General features: G+C 30.2%; 2 protein-coding genes across 2 annotated transcripts; both read left to right on the plus strand.

Moving 5' to 3' along the window:
- The first annotated feature begins 260 nt into the window (after positions 1-260).
- Positions 261-1474, plus strand: LOC107417464 (deoxypodophyllotoxin synthase). Its single transcript, XM_016026072.3, has 3 exons — positions 261-640; positions 739-1060; positions 1211-1474. Exons 1-3 carry the CDS (start codon positions 261-263, stop codon positions 1472-1474), a joined length of 966 nt encoding a protein of 321 aa, XP_015881558.2.
- Positions 1475-5360: 3886 nt separating this feature from the next.
- Positions 5361-6943, plus strand: LOC132800701 (2-oxoglutarate-dependent dioxygenase AOP2-like). Its single transcript, XM_060814929.1, has 3 exons — positions 5361-5653; positions 5862-6114; positions 6680-6943. Exons 1-3 carry the CDS (start codon positions 5361-5363, stop codon positions 6941-6943), a joined length of 810 nt encoding a protein of 269 aa, XP_060670912.1.
- The last annotated feature ends 9974 nt before the right edge of the window (positions 6944-16917 follow it).

A 16917-nucleotide genomic window follows, 5' to 3' on the forward strand; every position in this document is an offset into this window, starting at 1 on the left:
ACTTCTTATTTTTTAAATTATATGTTAAATTTCCATCAATTGCTTAGAAGACTTTGATCATAACTTAATAAATAGCTAAATATCTCCATAGCATTTTGTTACATCACCATCAATTAACTATATATTAACAAAAATAAATAGGAAAAATGTGCATGGAAACCTCTATAAATAAAAAAAGAAGAAGATAAAATTCAGAAGCACATCTATCACTTTAGCAATATACTTTCTACAGATAAGCAAGTTAAAAAAAAAAAAAAAAAATGGATTCCCAAACACAGATCCCTCAAATTCCGGTTATAGATTTCTCTAGCGAAAACTTCAAGAATGGTTCATCTTCATGGCTTTCCATGTGCAACCAAATTCGGTATGCGTTGGAGGATTATGGTTGTTTTGTGGCAAAATATGATCGACTTTCTCCTCAACTTTCCGCCAAACTTTCGAGCCAAGCCAAAGATATGTTTGACCTTCCCACGGAAACCAAAAAGAAAAATACTAGCGATGAACCATTTCGTGGTTATTATACTCGGAAACATGAAATGCCACCACTCCGCGAGGGCATGGGCATCGACAATGCAAGATTTGTTGAACAAACACAGAAGTTCACGAATCTCATGTGGCCTCATGGAAACGACCAATTCTGGTATGTAATTAATGGTTACATTTTCATCATGATCATCTTGAACCATCTAGTTAATTAAACTTTTTGTTTTAATTAGTTGCTTAATTACGTTTTTGCAGTGAAGTTGTTAATTCTTATGCAAAGATATTAGGAGATTTGAATGAATTGGTACTAGAAATGGTATTTCAAAGCTATGGTGCAGGGAAGCACTATGCCTCTTTTGCTGCTTCCATCAGTCATGTTCTTAGATTCCTCAAATTTAAACTTCGAGACACCGAGTCAAAAAGTATAAGGCTTCCAGCTCATAAGGACCTCAGCTTCGCAACAATAGTTCATCAAATTGATAATCCTGGTTTGGAGGTAGAAACAAACGATGGCACGTGGATTGCGATTGAACCCGACGTTTCACACTTTGTGTTCTTGGCTTGTGAGGGAATGCAGGTTAGTAATTAAGGCTCCTACATCAACCTAATAGTACTTAAAAGTAGAGACTTATATAATAGTCCAAGACTCTTGTGAGCATAGATGTACATATTTGTTGGATTTAGTTACTGAATTTGAGATGTAATTAATTACCAACTGGTCAATTAGGTATGGAGCAATGACAGAGTAAAAGCTTGCAAGCATCGAGTGAACATATCAGGAGATAAAGATAGATACTCAATGGGGCTGTTCACTTTCAATAATGGAGTCATTCAAGTACCAGAAGAAATGGTGGATGATGAACATCCATTGCTCTATAACCCTTTTGATCATCCTGAATTTGTTCGATTTTTCACTCGCTCTGTCATGACTTCCAATGACCCTGTCAAGAAGCAGTTTGATAATCCTTTGAAGGCCTTTTGTGGTGTCTGACCACTGCAAATATAAATTTACTTTATGTCTAATAAATTTAGACTAAATAGTATATATATATATTTATAGTCAATATTTCATCCGGTCAAATTCATGTTTTTAAAATTAAAACTTCTTTCCTAGACCCCGTAATATTTGTTGGATTTAATTTCCATATAAATAAATAAATTTACCGTGTAAGACTATGTATCATTGTTTTAAATTTATATTCCAATAATCTTTCTTGTTAAAGATATGACTACATATTTTCTACTCCAGCTAGTTTTCTTTTGATTTGAGTTATTCAACTCAGTTCTCAATGATAGTGTCAACTGTCAATAATGAATTTTTCAGCCCTCTTATTCCTAGACTTTCACCTTTAATTTGCTCAACTTCCCAAGATTTTATCAATTTATCAATCCTTGAAGCCAGCTCTACAGTTTACGTGGAATACCAACATTCCTTATGAAATCAATTTATATATATCATTCCTAAGGAATTTGCTTGTATATGTAAAATTCTGAACCAAATGTAGTTAGCCTTAGCCATTAATAATCTGTATCAGTCATAAAGAAACCAATTGATGTTGCGAGTTTGTTTTTGGTTTTGCTTTCCTAGAAGGATTAAAACAATAGAAACATATTTTTATATTTGGATCTAATATTTATTTAATATCGGATACTGCAACATTAATTGTTCATTGTGCTCTTCACCAATGAAATGTTTTACTGGGCATTGCTTTAAAATTCCATGTCTAATTTTAAGTTCTTTTTTTTTATTTTCTTTTTTTTTCATTCATGTTGAAAAGCACTCTGCCTTTGCAGCCCATCAAGAAGTGTTTAATCATTGAAAGACCTCTAGGAGGCTGATAGCTTAGTATTCGATGCCCTGTTTCTCTTACTGCAGCAAATCTTAACAAAAAATGTTGTATATATTTATCTAAATACAGATTGAGCTTTCCCTGTGCAACCAAACCTGGCAGGCGTTAGTGCATTATGGTTGTTTTGTGGCAAAATATGATCAACTTTCTCCTCAACTTTCCAAGTAAATTTTGAGCCAATTAAACCAATGATATTGTTGATCTTCCCACAGAAATCAAAAAGAAAAATACTAGTGAAAAACGATTTTGTGGTTCATATCGAAATAAATATGAGCATTTTTTATCTGTATTAACGTCAGAAATATATATCAAATCCAATAGAATTTCAAACAACGCTAATTAGTCTTATTAATCTGGAAAACTATGCATGTATGTGTATATATATATATATATAAAGAGAAAGAGAGTGAGAGAAAGAGTTTCATTGAGTAGTGACTACTTTCCGGTCCTGCTAATACATTTCTATCAAATGAGTTACTGAACTCGGTTGCCAATGATACTGTCAACTGTCAATAATATCCTTTCAGCCCTCTTATCACCTCTTAAATTGTTAAATTTCCTAAGATTTGTCAACTTATAATCTAGCTACTCTCAAAGCCAGCTCTGTAATTTGCACGTGCAACAAATTAATTAATTTGTTTTGTGTCTTTGGCAAATGAATCAGTTTAGTTTAGTGCTTGAAAGTTGAAGAGACAGCTCAAGGATATTACCTCGATTAAGCCAAAGACTTGATCAATTCATCAATTTGAGTTTGGTATCACGGCTTATATGATAACCTCTTCAAAGATATATAGAGCAATTAACATCTCAAATTTAGCGTCAAAATCACTATATATGCATGTAAGATTCTGAACCAAATGTTGTTTTCCAAGCCAGTAATTTGTTTTTTGCTTTTGCTTCTTGGAAGGACCAAACTCATATAATAACCTCCTGAAAGATATATAGAACAATTAACATCTCAAATTTTATTATCAAAATCACTATATTGCATGTAAGATTCTGAACCAAATGTAGTTTTCCAAGCCAGTAATTTGTTTTTTGCTTTTATTTACCGGAATGATTAAAATTATCAATAGAAACATCTCTATTTTGATCTAATATTTTAATTGGGATACTGCAATATATTGCTTTAGTTGCAAGGTTCTTGGAAATATTTCCAAAGTTCTCTACCGATGTGGATGTGGAACTTGTGGGTGTGAGCCACCATTCAATTCATTCATTGCTCCATCCACCTAGCAATCTGACCCACCTGGGCTCCAGAGTGTCTAGGACCCCTCTGCCCAAGTCCACTTTTGGGCAAGGGCTAGTGAGGTTTCAATTCAAAACCATCAAGTAATAACTGCAATAGCTCATTTGAATTAATGGTAGATTCATTTTGAGTTTTCTGGACTTTGTTTGCTTTTGAATCAACATAAGTTCTATTTTTTCAAAAATTCATGTATAATTTCATAGAATTCCTTTTTGCATTCATGTCAAAAATTGCTTCACAAAAGACAACTTATAAGGCAGCGCATTAATCAGGAAAGATCTTTATAAGGCTGACAGAGCTTGGCCATATCACACTTGATGTCTTGCTTCTCCTACTACAACAAAAAACATTGTATCTCAACATACATGGAAACCTAAGTTAAGATTGAGTTTGCTACTTTCATCTTCTACTTGAAAACTTAAAAATCAACTTGAAGGTGATTCTTAAGAGATACAAGGATTTTAGTTTCCATATTTCAGTAACTTGCTGAATATTTTATCATGCTGCCAGAAAAATTATATATATTAATCACTACACTTGCTAGGAACTAAAACACAGACGGTAAAGCCAGTACATATATAAAAATTTAGAGTTTTGGTCTAGGGATGGCATGTTATAGAGACTCACTATTGCATATTAGTAATTGAAAAGTTAACTTGGACAGTACTTTTAACGAAGCTCAGTGGAATGTTATAAACAATATGAAAGCTGGTCAGGTTTTGAAATTTTAGTATGAATATTAAATAAACCTACAAAGCCCCATATAAATAATAAAATTCTGATTTTTGGGGATTCTTTTTTTTTTTCCACTTGAATTCTCCATTTGACTTCCATTTTGAAGAAATCAAGGAATAGTTTTGATTGATTTTGTATTTGATATGTACATTCTTGGAAGAGTACAATAGTGCTTATATAGAAGAGATAAGCAACTCAAAAAGGAAAGTTATAAAGAGCATTTAAAGAGTGTCCTTAAGAGGTTTCTATATACAAATGAAATTCAGATTAAAAACCTTGTGTAGTAAGTCAACCAAACCGATATAAATTTCCTTGCACAGCAAGTTAAACCGACAGGTCCTTCGGGATTGTTTCCTTTCAGACGCAACCTTTCCTTATTTTAGTTCTTCAACATTACTTCTTTCCTTGTCTGATAATTGGAGTCCTTGTATATTTCCTTCCTTTCCTGGTGGCAGATTTTGTGCTAATGACAGATCTTGTGTGAGCTGTGTGAATGGCAGCTTATCTGGTGTGAGCTGTGTGAGTGACAGCTTATCTGGTGTGAGCTTGTCTGCATTCTTATCACATTTCTCTTATAAGTTAATCCCAACGTTTCTTGTACATAAGCTTAAATAATAAAAAAGTCAATAGTCTTCGTTTCTTGCGTCATGGCATATGCAGATTAGATATACAGTTATGATAAAGTAATTGTAATTCTATTTAATTAGTAATAAATGTTAAAATAACTTATGTAGGAGAAATCATATAATATTCCCTCGATTGCCACGAGTCTTTGTTCATGAGTCTCCATCAGATTCTGTTGCATAATGCATCATTAACTATATGTTAACAAAAATAAATAGGAAAAATGTGCAATGAAAGCCTCTATAAATTAATATTCCAAAGTATGCACATCCATTGCTTTAGCAATATAATTTCTGTAGAGAAAGTTAATTTGTGAAAGAAAAAAATAAAAAAAGGGTTCCCAAACACAGGTCCCTCAAATTCCTGTTATAGATTTCTCCAGGGAAGACTTGAGTCCTGGTTCATCTTCATGGATTTCCATGTGCAACCAAGTCAGGTGTGCATTAGAGGAACATGGTTGTTTTCTAGCAAAATATGATCAACTTTCACCTCAACTTTCCGCGAAAGTCTTGAGCCAAACCAAGGATATGTTTGAGCTTCCCATAGAAATCAAATTAAGAAACACCGTTGATCTACCTAATCGTGGTTATGCAATTGATAAGTTCCAAAAAATGCCACTCTATGAAGGCATGGGAATTGACAATGCAAGATTTGTAGAAGAGACTCAGAAGTTCATGAATCTCATGTGGCCTGATGGAAAGGACAATTTCTGGTAAGTAATATATATGCATGGTTACCTTTTTTTTTTTTTTTTTTAAATCATGATCATGAAAATAATTTTATAGTTCACAACTTAAAGGTTTATATCTGAATTTATTATAATAAAATTACTTAATTATTTTTGTAGCGAAGTTGTTAAATTCTTATGCCAAGTTTTTAGGAGATTTGAATGATTTGGTACTAGAAATGGTTTTTGAAAGCTATGGAACAGGGAAGCACTATGCCTCTTTTGCTGCTTCTAACAGTCACGTTATTAGATTCCTCACGTTTATACCTCAAGAAGACCCTGAGGTGACGAATATAAGACTTCAACCCCATAAGGACCTCAGCTTTGCAACTATAGTTCATCAGGTTGATGTTGGTGGTTTGGAGGTAGAAGCAAACGATGGCTCTTGGATCGCGCTTCAACCTGAGCCTTCACACTTTGTGTTCATGGCGTGCCAAGCGATGCAGGTCAGTAATGTTCACCTCATCAAATCAACTTGATGCATGATTTAAAAATTTTATCATAGTCCAAGTCCTATATTATAAAACAGTAGTACTACAGATACCATGAAATGTTTACCAAAAACATTTATCAAAATGACATATGACAATAAAAGTACTATAAAGACAAAGAACAAAAAGTTTACCATATAATATAATACAAATGATGTGTCATTATTTTATTGGTTGAAAAATATAAATATAACAATATAGATGAGTTAACCTTCAAATGAAAGTGTAAATCAAAACAAGTTAATAAAATAATAGTTATACTAGACTTACCAAAATTTATAACATTTATTTATTAAATGATATGACAGTAAACATGATAATATTTAATTAGTTTTTTTTTTTTTTATTCACTAGCTCATTTAAGAGTTTACTTATTTAAATTTAGATTAATAAATATGTTTACCAATTATCTATTTGAAACATTTGAAACATGTTTTTTGTCAATAGTTTAATGTCGCATCATTTTGTCAATTATTTTAGACAGAATTAATTATTAATTAGTTGGTTAATTTATAAATAGGGATGGAGCAATGACAGAATAAAAGCTTGCAAGCAAAGAGTGACCGTATCAGGAAACGAGGGAAGACACTCACTGGCACTGTTTAATTTCAACAATGGGGTCATACAAGTGCCTGAAGAAATGGTGGATGATGAACACCCATTGCTTTATAACTCATTCGATCACAATGAGTATATTCACTTTTTTATTCGCTCCTTCAAAAGTTCCAAAGACGCATTGAAGCTGCAGTTTGAAAATCCTTTGAAGGCCTTTTGTGGTGTCTGACCACTTTATATCCAACAAATTAAAACAAATATATAAAATCAGTCTCTTATCCGGCCAATGTTATGTTTTTAAAATAAAATGTCTTTGTAAAAGTTATTGGACTTGCTTATGAAAAAATAAATAAATCAACCTATCTGTGACTGCCTTTGCAGAAAAAAAAAAAAATAAATAAATATATATATATATATATATATATATATATAGGAATGGTGGATACATATATGTACCCCATGCCTTAAAATGTGTTTAAATAATCTTTCTTATTGTAGAAAAAAATGCTCAGTAGGCAGCATTTTCTCTGTATTATTTCAGTTCAGTACTTATGTATCAAGTCAATGTTAATTAATTTGCTAGTCTTATTAATCTTGAGGAATATATACGCATATTAGATATATATATTTATTGTAGAAAAAAATGCTCAGTAGGCAGCATTTTCTCTGTATTATTTCAGTTCAGTACTTATGTATCAAGTCAATGTTAATTAATTTGCTAGTCTTATTAATCTTGAGGAATATATACACATATAGATATATATATATATATATAGTTATGAGTTAATGGGTTAGTTAGCTTACTTATGATATTTGATATAATGGGAGAATTGATAAATTAGGGATGACAATATTAATTTATAACATTTATAAATTATATGTTAATATTAAAAACATAATATGAAAAAATGAATCTGTAATAAATAATGATAATCAATTTAAAAGCCACAGTGTATGGATCCTACATGATTTTTCTTTGAAAAGATAAATATTTTGTATTTATTTTTTATTTTACCCTTGTATTGTGTCGCATCAATATTATATACTATAACCTAAGTTACATAGTTTACTAAATTAAAATTCTATAAATACAAATATAATTTTATACAATTTTGATATGATAAAGACATGATAAGAACTTTAAAAAAATATTTTATATGGCAGGCAACTTCATCCATTTTGGTTATCATAGAAAAAAATTATCAATCAAAGTTCTAAATATATACTATATATTTTTAGAACTCCGAGTGAAGCTGGCAGGCCTTCCTTTGACAAGGAGTGGACCGGCGTTTGGGACACGAACGGACATAAAACTATTAGAGTGACGTTAGGAGTTGGAGTCCCTTGGACAGGGATTCAAGATCCTGGAAATGCCCAATGAAAAGAACAGTCAAAGCCTTAGGAAGTAAGCTACACTCATTGTCCGGAAAGGAGAGCAATGCTGGAGGACATGCATGAACAATTACTAATTTCCCAGGAGAGGTGAGTTTATGCAGGCTCCACTCTGAAAAGGGATGCTTGAAATTGGAGCAGTGCCTAACCTCAAGTGAGATTAGGTTGGCAGGTAGACTAGCCTGGGGAAAGTACATGAGACCTGAACAACTTGACATTATTCTTAGATGTTGTAGTGATATGAGCTTTTGCATATTATTTGGTAGAGACTTGAGATTCTCACAGTAAAAGAGTTCAAGTGTTCTGAGATTGGAAATGGGCAAGCCTCTTTCAGGAAAGAATTCTAACTTGGAAAACGAAGTTATAACTAAGATATGCAGATGATTAAGGCAATGCAGAAACTAAGGTAAACTCTCGAGATTCACATAATGAGAGATATGGAATGATTCAAGGGAAGCATTGTTGTGCATCACTGCATTTGAAAGTGATTCCAATTGTGTGATTTTCGAAACGTATGGAGTCTTGAGGGAATTGGGTAACTCATTCATTATCTCTACGCGTAAAGACACTATAATGCTTGAAGGAGTCCGTATTCTCAACCAACAAGGAGGTGGGAGCCATATGTGGGTTTTATTTTCTTTTTGTGTGGTTTTACTTTGTTTCTTTCAAATATTTATTAGTATTAATTAATAACAGTTAAAATTTATTGAGTATCTCAAAAAATTATTAAAAAAATTTAAAATTGTAATCAATTTGATACTTTTGTTTATTTGTTCCATTTAAATCGTAATTAATATTACCATATATAATAGACTTGAATTAACACTAATTAACAATTAAATTAATAAAACTACATACAACTAAATAGATAAATCAAAAAATCAAAAACAAACCTATCATCCAAACAACATCTAGTCAAACAATTTCCAACGAATTTTAAAAATAATAGTAAAAAGATTTATTACCTGAACGAAAAGGAAATATAGCAACCAAGGAACCATTAATTCCCTATACACTACAATGGATTCGGAATGGAAATTAATGTTAAAATATATGTTTCTTATTACATATGCGTTTGACTCAAAGAGTGCGTACAAATTCTACAATAGTTTTTTTTTTTTCCCCTATCAAACTCAACGTTAGGCATCCGATCCTAGTTACTGACTTTTGGCAAAATTAGTTACGTCAAACTTGCTTCATTTGGTTCGATAACAGAAACACAGATACAAAGAAATCATATAATGCAAGCATGCTTGGACGTAATTCTTTCATATACAACATGAATCTTTCATATATTGTTTGTCTCTCAATCCTTTTATATCATTTTCTTTCCAAAGAAAAAATATGTTGTAAGTAAACATCCTAATTGGTTAGATTTTTCTTTTTTTTTAATTTTTTCGCTGAGAACTAATTGGTTAGACTTGCATTTTTATCTATATTATCATTTCTTCAAAATACACATTAAAAAACAGTATGATGTTTAATTCTATAACAGTCCCCCCTTGAAATTTTTTTTTGAGATTCTCAATCATTCAATGTCTTGACGTGTTAAACATATCGTACAATAATACTTCGCGAAGCGTGGTTTTCCCAACTCACCAGGAAAATGGGACCCATGTGTGGGTTTTATTTTCTTTGTGTGGGTCCTACTTTCTTTGTTTGTTGGGAATAATACTCCAAAAATTACTCCTTAATTTTTGGTGAAATCCCTGACTGGTTTATGAGGAATTATTTGGTAGAACGGATTTAGCATGTTAATGGTAGGTGCGTTCAATTATATTATATTAATTTAATAAATATGACTAATTATTTATATTTTTTTTAAAATTTAATATAATATTCTAAATCAGTAGGTTATTTGTCAATAAATTAAATTCTTTTAGTATTTCATGTAAAAGAAATCAATTTCTTTATTAATATATTTAATTTCCTTAAGAAAAAGTATTTTATTCATTTTAATTCTCAAATAATATGGAAAAAAGAAAAAACAATCAAATGCAAATGTTATTTCTTAGTATTATTAATTTATTTTTAAGAAAAAAGCATTATATATATGATTGCTTTATTAAGCATTTTTGGAAAAATGGTATAGGCATATATATATATATATATATATATATATAATTTATCTTATAATATTGTAGCAACAAAAAAAGAAGTCTAAAAAAAATATTTTTTTTCATTTTCAAAAGTAAAAAAAAAAATCCCTTTCAATTTATCATATTAAGCTACATATATACATATATAAACACATACTTTAAATAAAGTAAATGATGTTATTTTTTGCATACAATAAAGTAAATAATATAATTATATTTTAGAAAGAAATTAAATATATTAATAAATAAATTAAATAAGAGAATTTATTTGATGACAAATGACTTACCAACTTAAAATATAATTATATTAATTTTCAAAAATAATAAATGATATATCATATTTCATGAATTGATTTAATATAATTGAATGAACCTACAACTTCTACTGAATAATTTCTTGTAGTTATAACTAAGTTGAAAAAAGCTAGAATATTAAATATAATATTTACTCATAGTGCAATTCTGCAAGACAAACTAATTACTATATTTCGAATTAAATACTATTATTAATTAAACACCCATATTTGGAGTTTTGGATTGCGGATGGGCTTACCGTACGTAAGTCTCACGTCGGTCGCACAGAGGCTCACTATAATTGTATACTAGTAAATTCAAACGTTAAGTTAAAAAAAACAAAAAAAACAAAAAAACAAAAAAACAAAAAAACAAAAAAACAAAAAAAAAAAAAAAAAGAACTAGGTCAGTACTACTTCTGCAAATAATATTAAAGCCGGCTACGGCTTTGAAATGTTCAATAAAAAGAACATGCAATAACAAAACTCCCTTGTCCAGGAAAAAATAAATAAATAACCAAACTCCCATATGTCCTTATAATCGAATGAAAAGTACATAAAAATGAAATTGAACAACAAAAAAGCAATCTTCATCTTAACTATTTAATTTTTAATTGGTGTGGATGTTGTGGTCATAGATTCTATGAATTTCATTGCTCCAACCGATAACTATGGACGAGGTAAGAGTGACAGCTTTCTCTATGGGTGGTTCTAAAGCCCCCGGCCCAGATGGTTTTTCCGGGTCTTTTGTCCAATCGAATTGATCTTTGTTTGCGAGTGATATTTATGCAGCAGTTCGGAGTTTCTTTCATTCGGGGTTTTTGACAAAGGCCATTAACCGTACCAATATTGTTTTGGTACCTAAAATTCCAAACCCAAGTGATACTACTCAATTTCGGCCTATAAGTATGTGCAATTTCATTTATAAATTTTTTTTGAACGTTGTGGTTAATGGGTCAAGACTTATTTTATGGGCCATAATTTTTTTCGAACGCTGTGGTTGATGCTCTGGTTCTAAAACGCTGCCTAGACCTCACTTGTGGTTGCTCAGGCCAATAAATCCTTCAGAATGTCGTGCCAGAAGTTAAACATTCGGTGTGTTACATTTTGCATGCTCGAGCTGTGCAAGATGCATCTCTATGGGGACTGTCGAAGAAGCTTTTCTTCGATGGTATAACTACTAAGCTCTTGACTAAAATGGCGGGATGGAAAAGTACTTTACTCTCATCTGTGGGCAAGGAGATACTCCTCAAAACGGTATCGCAATCTATCCCTAATTATGCAATGTCAATTCTTTTGTTACCAAAGGGATTTTCTAAGGATCTAATGAGTGCTGTTTGTCGGTTTTGGTGGTCTTCTGGTAATATGCTCTCGCTCAAAGTAAATTCAAGTGGGGTCTTGGTCTTCGTGACCTGAAGCTTTTTAATGTAGCAACGCTGTCTAAATTGGCTTGGTGGATACTGCATAATACTGGTGCTTCGTGGGTGCGTATTCTTAAAGGTGTCTATCACCCTCATTCGAATTTTCTTGATGCCTCTTCACAAACTCAACAGTCTTGGGTTTGGAAAAGTATTCTGGTTGGCAGAGATACCATTAGGAGGCATGTGCTCTGGTGTGTTGGTAATGGATACCAGACAAAGGTTTGGGATTCAAATTGGAACCTCTTTTTTTTTCCCCCCTCATGAATTACGGCCATTTAGATCGGAGGACGTAGAGATGGTAGCAGATCTGATTAATCATGATACAAAATCATGGAATCTTGAGGTGTTACGCAGCCTTTTTCGCCCTTCATGTTTGGTTGCCCCTATTCTTCATATTCGACTATATCAGTTTGGTCTTTGATGACAAGCTTATCTGGCCATATTCGAGGTCAGGTGAAATTACAGTTTGTTCCTGTTGTCATGTGAGTGAGAATTTGTATACCATAGCTGTTATTTTTCTGTAACACTCTCGCGCTCATGTATAGGCCGTCTTTACATGTGTTAATTTTATTTATTTATTTATTTATTTTGAGTTCTTATATGTGTTAATTTTCTTTTTGAATCCTTATATGTGTTAATTTATTTTATATAAAGTTGTTGAGTTTTATTTGGCTTCTTTTTAGGTTTTTATATGTGCTTTTTTGTTTTTTTTTGTTTTTTTTTTTTAATTTTGTTTAGGTTTCTTTGGATCTAAAAGGAGTTGTTGAGTTAAAGCCTAAAATTTTTTGAATTTTTTATTCTAATATCAAATTAAATTGTCATTTTTTTCAAAAATTAAAATTAATAGAAAGTGGATTTTCATTTCATTTATATTTCTTTAATTTCATTTATATTTTTATCTATCACTCTTTTCATATATAGATCTTTTTTTTTTTTTTTTTTTTACTTTTTAATAAATCCTTATATGTTTTATGTTGATTCATTTCTTTTGAATTTATTTCTGGATTCTCACACATATTTTTTAACTTTTTTATAAATTAAATGAAAATATATTTTTTATCCGTTTAAGCTTTTGGCAGTATTGGCAATCCAATTTGACATAACAGCCAGCTTTCATCAATTTAAATTTTTTGGATAAGTATGTAATACTGAGGTTGAAACTTTAAAGAATATATCCGTTGATTGTTTGTAAGTAGGCCAGGGCAGTTTGGCTTTGGCTCTGTTATTCAATTCAGAGTTCATGGTGAGGTGTGGCTTTATTTTCTCAACATCTTGTGCTTCCTGCTGCATCTTCCTCAGTCATGGTGGAAATGTTTAGCTTTGTTGCATGGACTACTGCTCGCACAACGTCTAGGCTATTCCAATGTTTTATTGGAAACTGATAATTCTCAGCTGGCTTTAAATCGCTGCCTTTGGAATGGAGTACTGGTGGTATTATTCAAGATATTAAATTCCTTAAAATCTTTTTTTTTTTCCCCCTTGCTGTAGAATTAGTTATCTGCCTAGTTCAGCTAACAAGGCTGCAGACTCTCAGTCTAGTTTTGCTTTGGGTAGGGAAATGGACTTTTACAGGGCCTGAGTTCAACCTGTTAGTTTGTTCTTGTATCCTCGCTGATGATCTGTCCATCTCTTCTTATTAATGGAATAAAATTTCAAGTTGTCCTTGAAATTTACTCTTGTAAAAAATCATTCGTTCATTTTCATTATCTTTGACATGTGAAAAAATATAATACTTCCAACAGGCCATTTTCTCAACTAAAAATGAGATGGGGCCCTCATGCGGATTTTATTTTCTTTATGTGGATTCTATTTTACTTATTTCAATAATATTAAATAATAACAGTCATGAGATATTTGGAAAGTGTCAAAATTGATAGGAAATTTGATTTTTGAAATTTAGTTTACTAATAATTATTTTTTCTCTTCATCTGTTCGGTGAGTAATGTGAAAGTTGGGATTGATAAGTAATTAAATTTAACATTGTATAATAAATTAAGGATAAATACGTATTTTAAAAAAATATTTAAAATTATTTTCTCTGAGATTCTAAAAATGACACCTATATAGACGGGAATAACTTTCCCACATATTTTTCTACATTGGTGGGAATCTAATTCTCTGGGTCGACACTTTTCCACTTCACAACAAGTATCCAAACAACAAAAAGTTATTACATTTCCAAAGAAATTAGATTCACACTAACTTGATATTTATCCAAACATGTCGTTATAGTTTGATGAGCACCTTAATGAACTATAAACTTAAAAGAGTAAATTAAAATTGTGATCAATTTGATATTTTTATTTATGCTTTTCATTTATATTATAACTAATTAAGATGTTTAATAAATTTTAATTAATACTAATTAATAATTAAATTAAACAAACTATAGATAAATAAAAATAAAAAACAAACACATTACCCAATTAGAGCCAACAATTTCGAACGAAGACTGGGATGGATTTTAAAAATAATAGTAAAACCATTTATCGCTTGAAATATGCTCAGTGAAAAGGAAATACACCAACCAATGAACCATTAATTCCCCATGTACTACAGAGGATTTAGAATGGAAATTAATGTTAAAATATTATATGTTTCTTTTTACGTGTGCGCTTGAATAAAATTAATAAAAAAGTCAATAGCCTTCATTTTGACTATTAATTTAATTTTTCATTTATATACTACATTAATTAAATTTTTAGTTTTCCATTGGATATATAAAAGGACAATGCTATATTATAGACTTACTGTTGTATATTAGAAATTTCAAATTTGACTTTGATAGTATATTTTATCGAAGCTCGATTGTATATGTTATAAATGATATTAAAGCAAGTTGGTGATTAGGGATTTTTTTTTTTTCTTGATTTTCCATTTGACTTCCATTTTTCTTCTCTATTGGCTATCACATATAAAATTTCTTGCATGCATCGCATAACAAATTGAACGGTTAATAGCCTTCATTTTGACTTCTTATTTTTTAAATTATCTGTTAAATTTCCATCAATTGCTTGGAAGTATTTGATCATAACTTAATAAATAGCTAAATATCTCCATAGCATTTTGTTACATCACCATCAATTAACTTAGTTCTCAATGGTACTGTCAACTGTCAATGATGTATCTTTCAGCTGGGTTTACACTTTTCTACTTCACAATAAGTATCCAAACAAAAGAAAGTTATTATTTTTCCAAAGAAATTAGATTCTCACTAACTTTATATTTATCCAAACATGTCGTTATAGTTTGATAAGCACCTTAATGAACTATAAATTTAAAAGAGTAAATTAAAATTGTGATCGATTTAATATTTTTATTTATGTTTTTCGTTTAAATTATAATTAATTAAGATGTTTAATAAATTTTAATTAACAAGAAATAGTGAATGGTCTTATCAATACACAAATGTATAACTCGCCAGGAATTTCAATTTCGCTTATATTCATCACTGTAGGAATTAGGTTCACTAATTAATAATTAAATTAAACAAACTATAGATAAATAAAAATAAAAAACAAACACATTACCCAATTAGAGGCAACAATTTCGAACGAAGACTGGGATGGATTTTAAAAATAATAGTAAAACCATTTATCGCTTGAAATATGCTCAGTGAAAAGGAAATACACCAACCAATGAACCATTAATTCCCCATATACTACAGAGGATTTAGAATGGAAATTAATGTTAAAATATTATATGTTTCCTTTTACGTGTGCGCTTGAATAAAATTAATAAAAAAGTCAATAGCCTTCATTTTGACTATTAATTTAATTTTTTATTTATATACTACATTAATTAAATTTTTAGTTTTCCATTGGATATATAAAAGGACAATGCGATATTATAAATTTACTGTTGTATATTAGCAATTTCAAATTTGACTTTGATAGTACATTTTATCGAAGCTCGATTGTATATGTTATAAATGATATTAAAGCAAGTTGGTGATCAGGGATTTTTTTTTTCTTGATTTTCCATTTGACTTCCATTTTTCTTCTCTATTGGCTATCACATATAAAATTTCTTGCATGCATAGCATAACAAATTGAACGGTTAATAGCCTTCATTTTGACTTCTTATTTTTTAAATTATCTGTTAAATTTCCATCAATTGCTTGGAAGTCTTTGATCATAACTTAATAAATAGATAAATATCTCCATAGCATTTTATTACATCACCATCAATTAACTTAGTTGTCAATGGTACTGTCAACTGTTAGTGATGTATCTTTCAGGTAGGTTTACATTTTTCCACTTCACAATAAGTATCCAAACAAAAGAAAGTTATTACTTTTCTAAAGAAATTAGATTCGCACTAACTTGATATTTATCCAAACATGTCGTTATAGTTTGATGAGCACCTTAATGAACTATAAACTTGAAAGAGTAAATTAAAATTATGATCGATTTGATATTTTTATTTATGTTTTTCATTTAAATTATAATTAATTAAGATGTTCAATAAATTTTAATTAACAAGAAATAGTGAATGGTCTTATCAATACACAAATGAATACCTCGCCAGGAATTTCAATTTCGCTTATATTCATCACTGTAGGAATTAGGTTCACTAATTAATAATTAAATTAAACAAACTATAGATAAATAAAAATAAAAAACAAACACATTACCCAATTAGAGCCAACAATTTCGAACGAAGACTGGGATGGATTTTAAAAATAATAGTAAAACTATTTATCGCTTGAAATATGCTCAGTGAAAAGGAAATACACCAACCAATGGACCATTAATTCCCCATATACTACAGAGGATTTAGAATGGAAATTAATGTTAAAATATTATATGTTTCTTTTTACGTGTGCGCTTGAATAAAATTAATAAAAAAGTCAATAGCCTTCATTTTGACTATTAATTTAATTTTTCATTTATATACTACATTAATTAAATTTTTAGTTTTCCATTGGATATATAAAAGGACAATGCTATATTATAGATTTACTGTTGTATATTAGCAATTTCAAATTTGACTTTG

Source organism: Ziziphus jujuba, chromosome 2 (genome assembly GCF_031755915.1).
Source record: "Ziziphus jujuba cultivar Dongzao chromosome 2, ASM3175591v1".
NCBI classification, from domain to species: Eukaryota; Viridiplantae; Streptophyta; class Magnoliopsida; order Rosales; family Rhamnaceae; genus Ziziphus; species Ziziphus jujuba.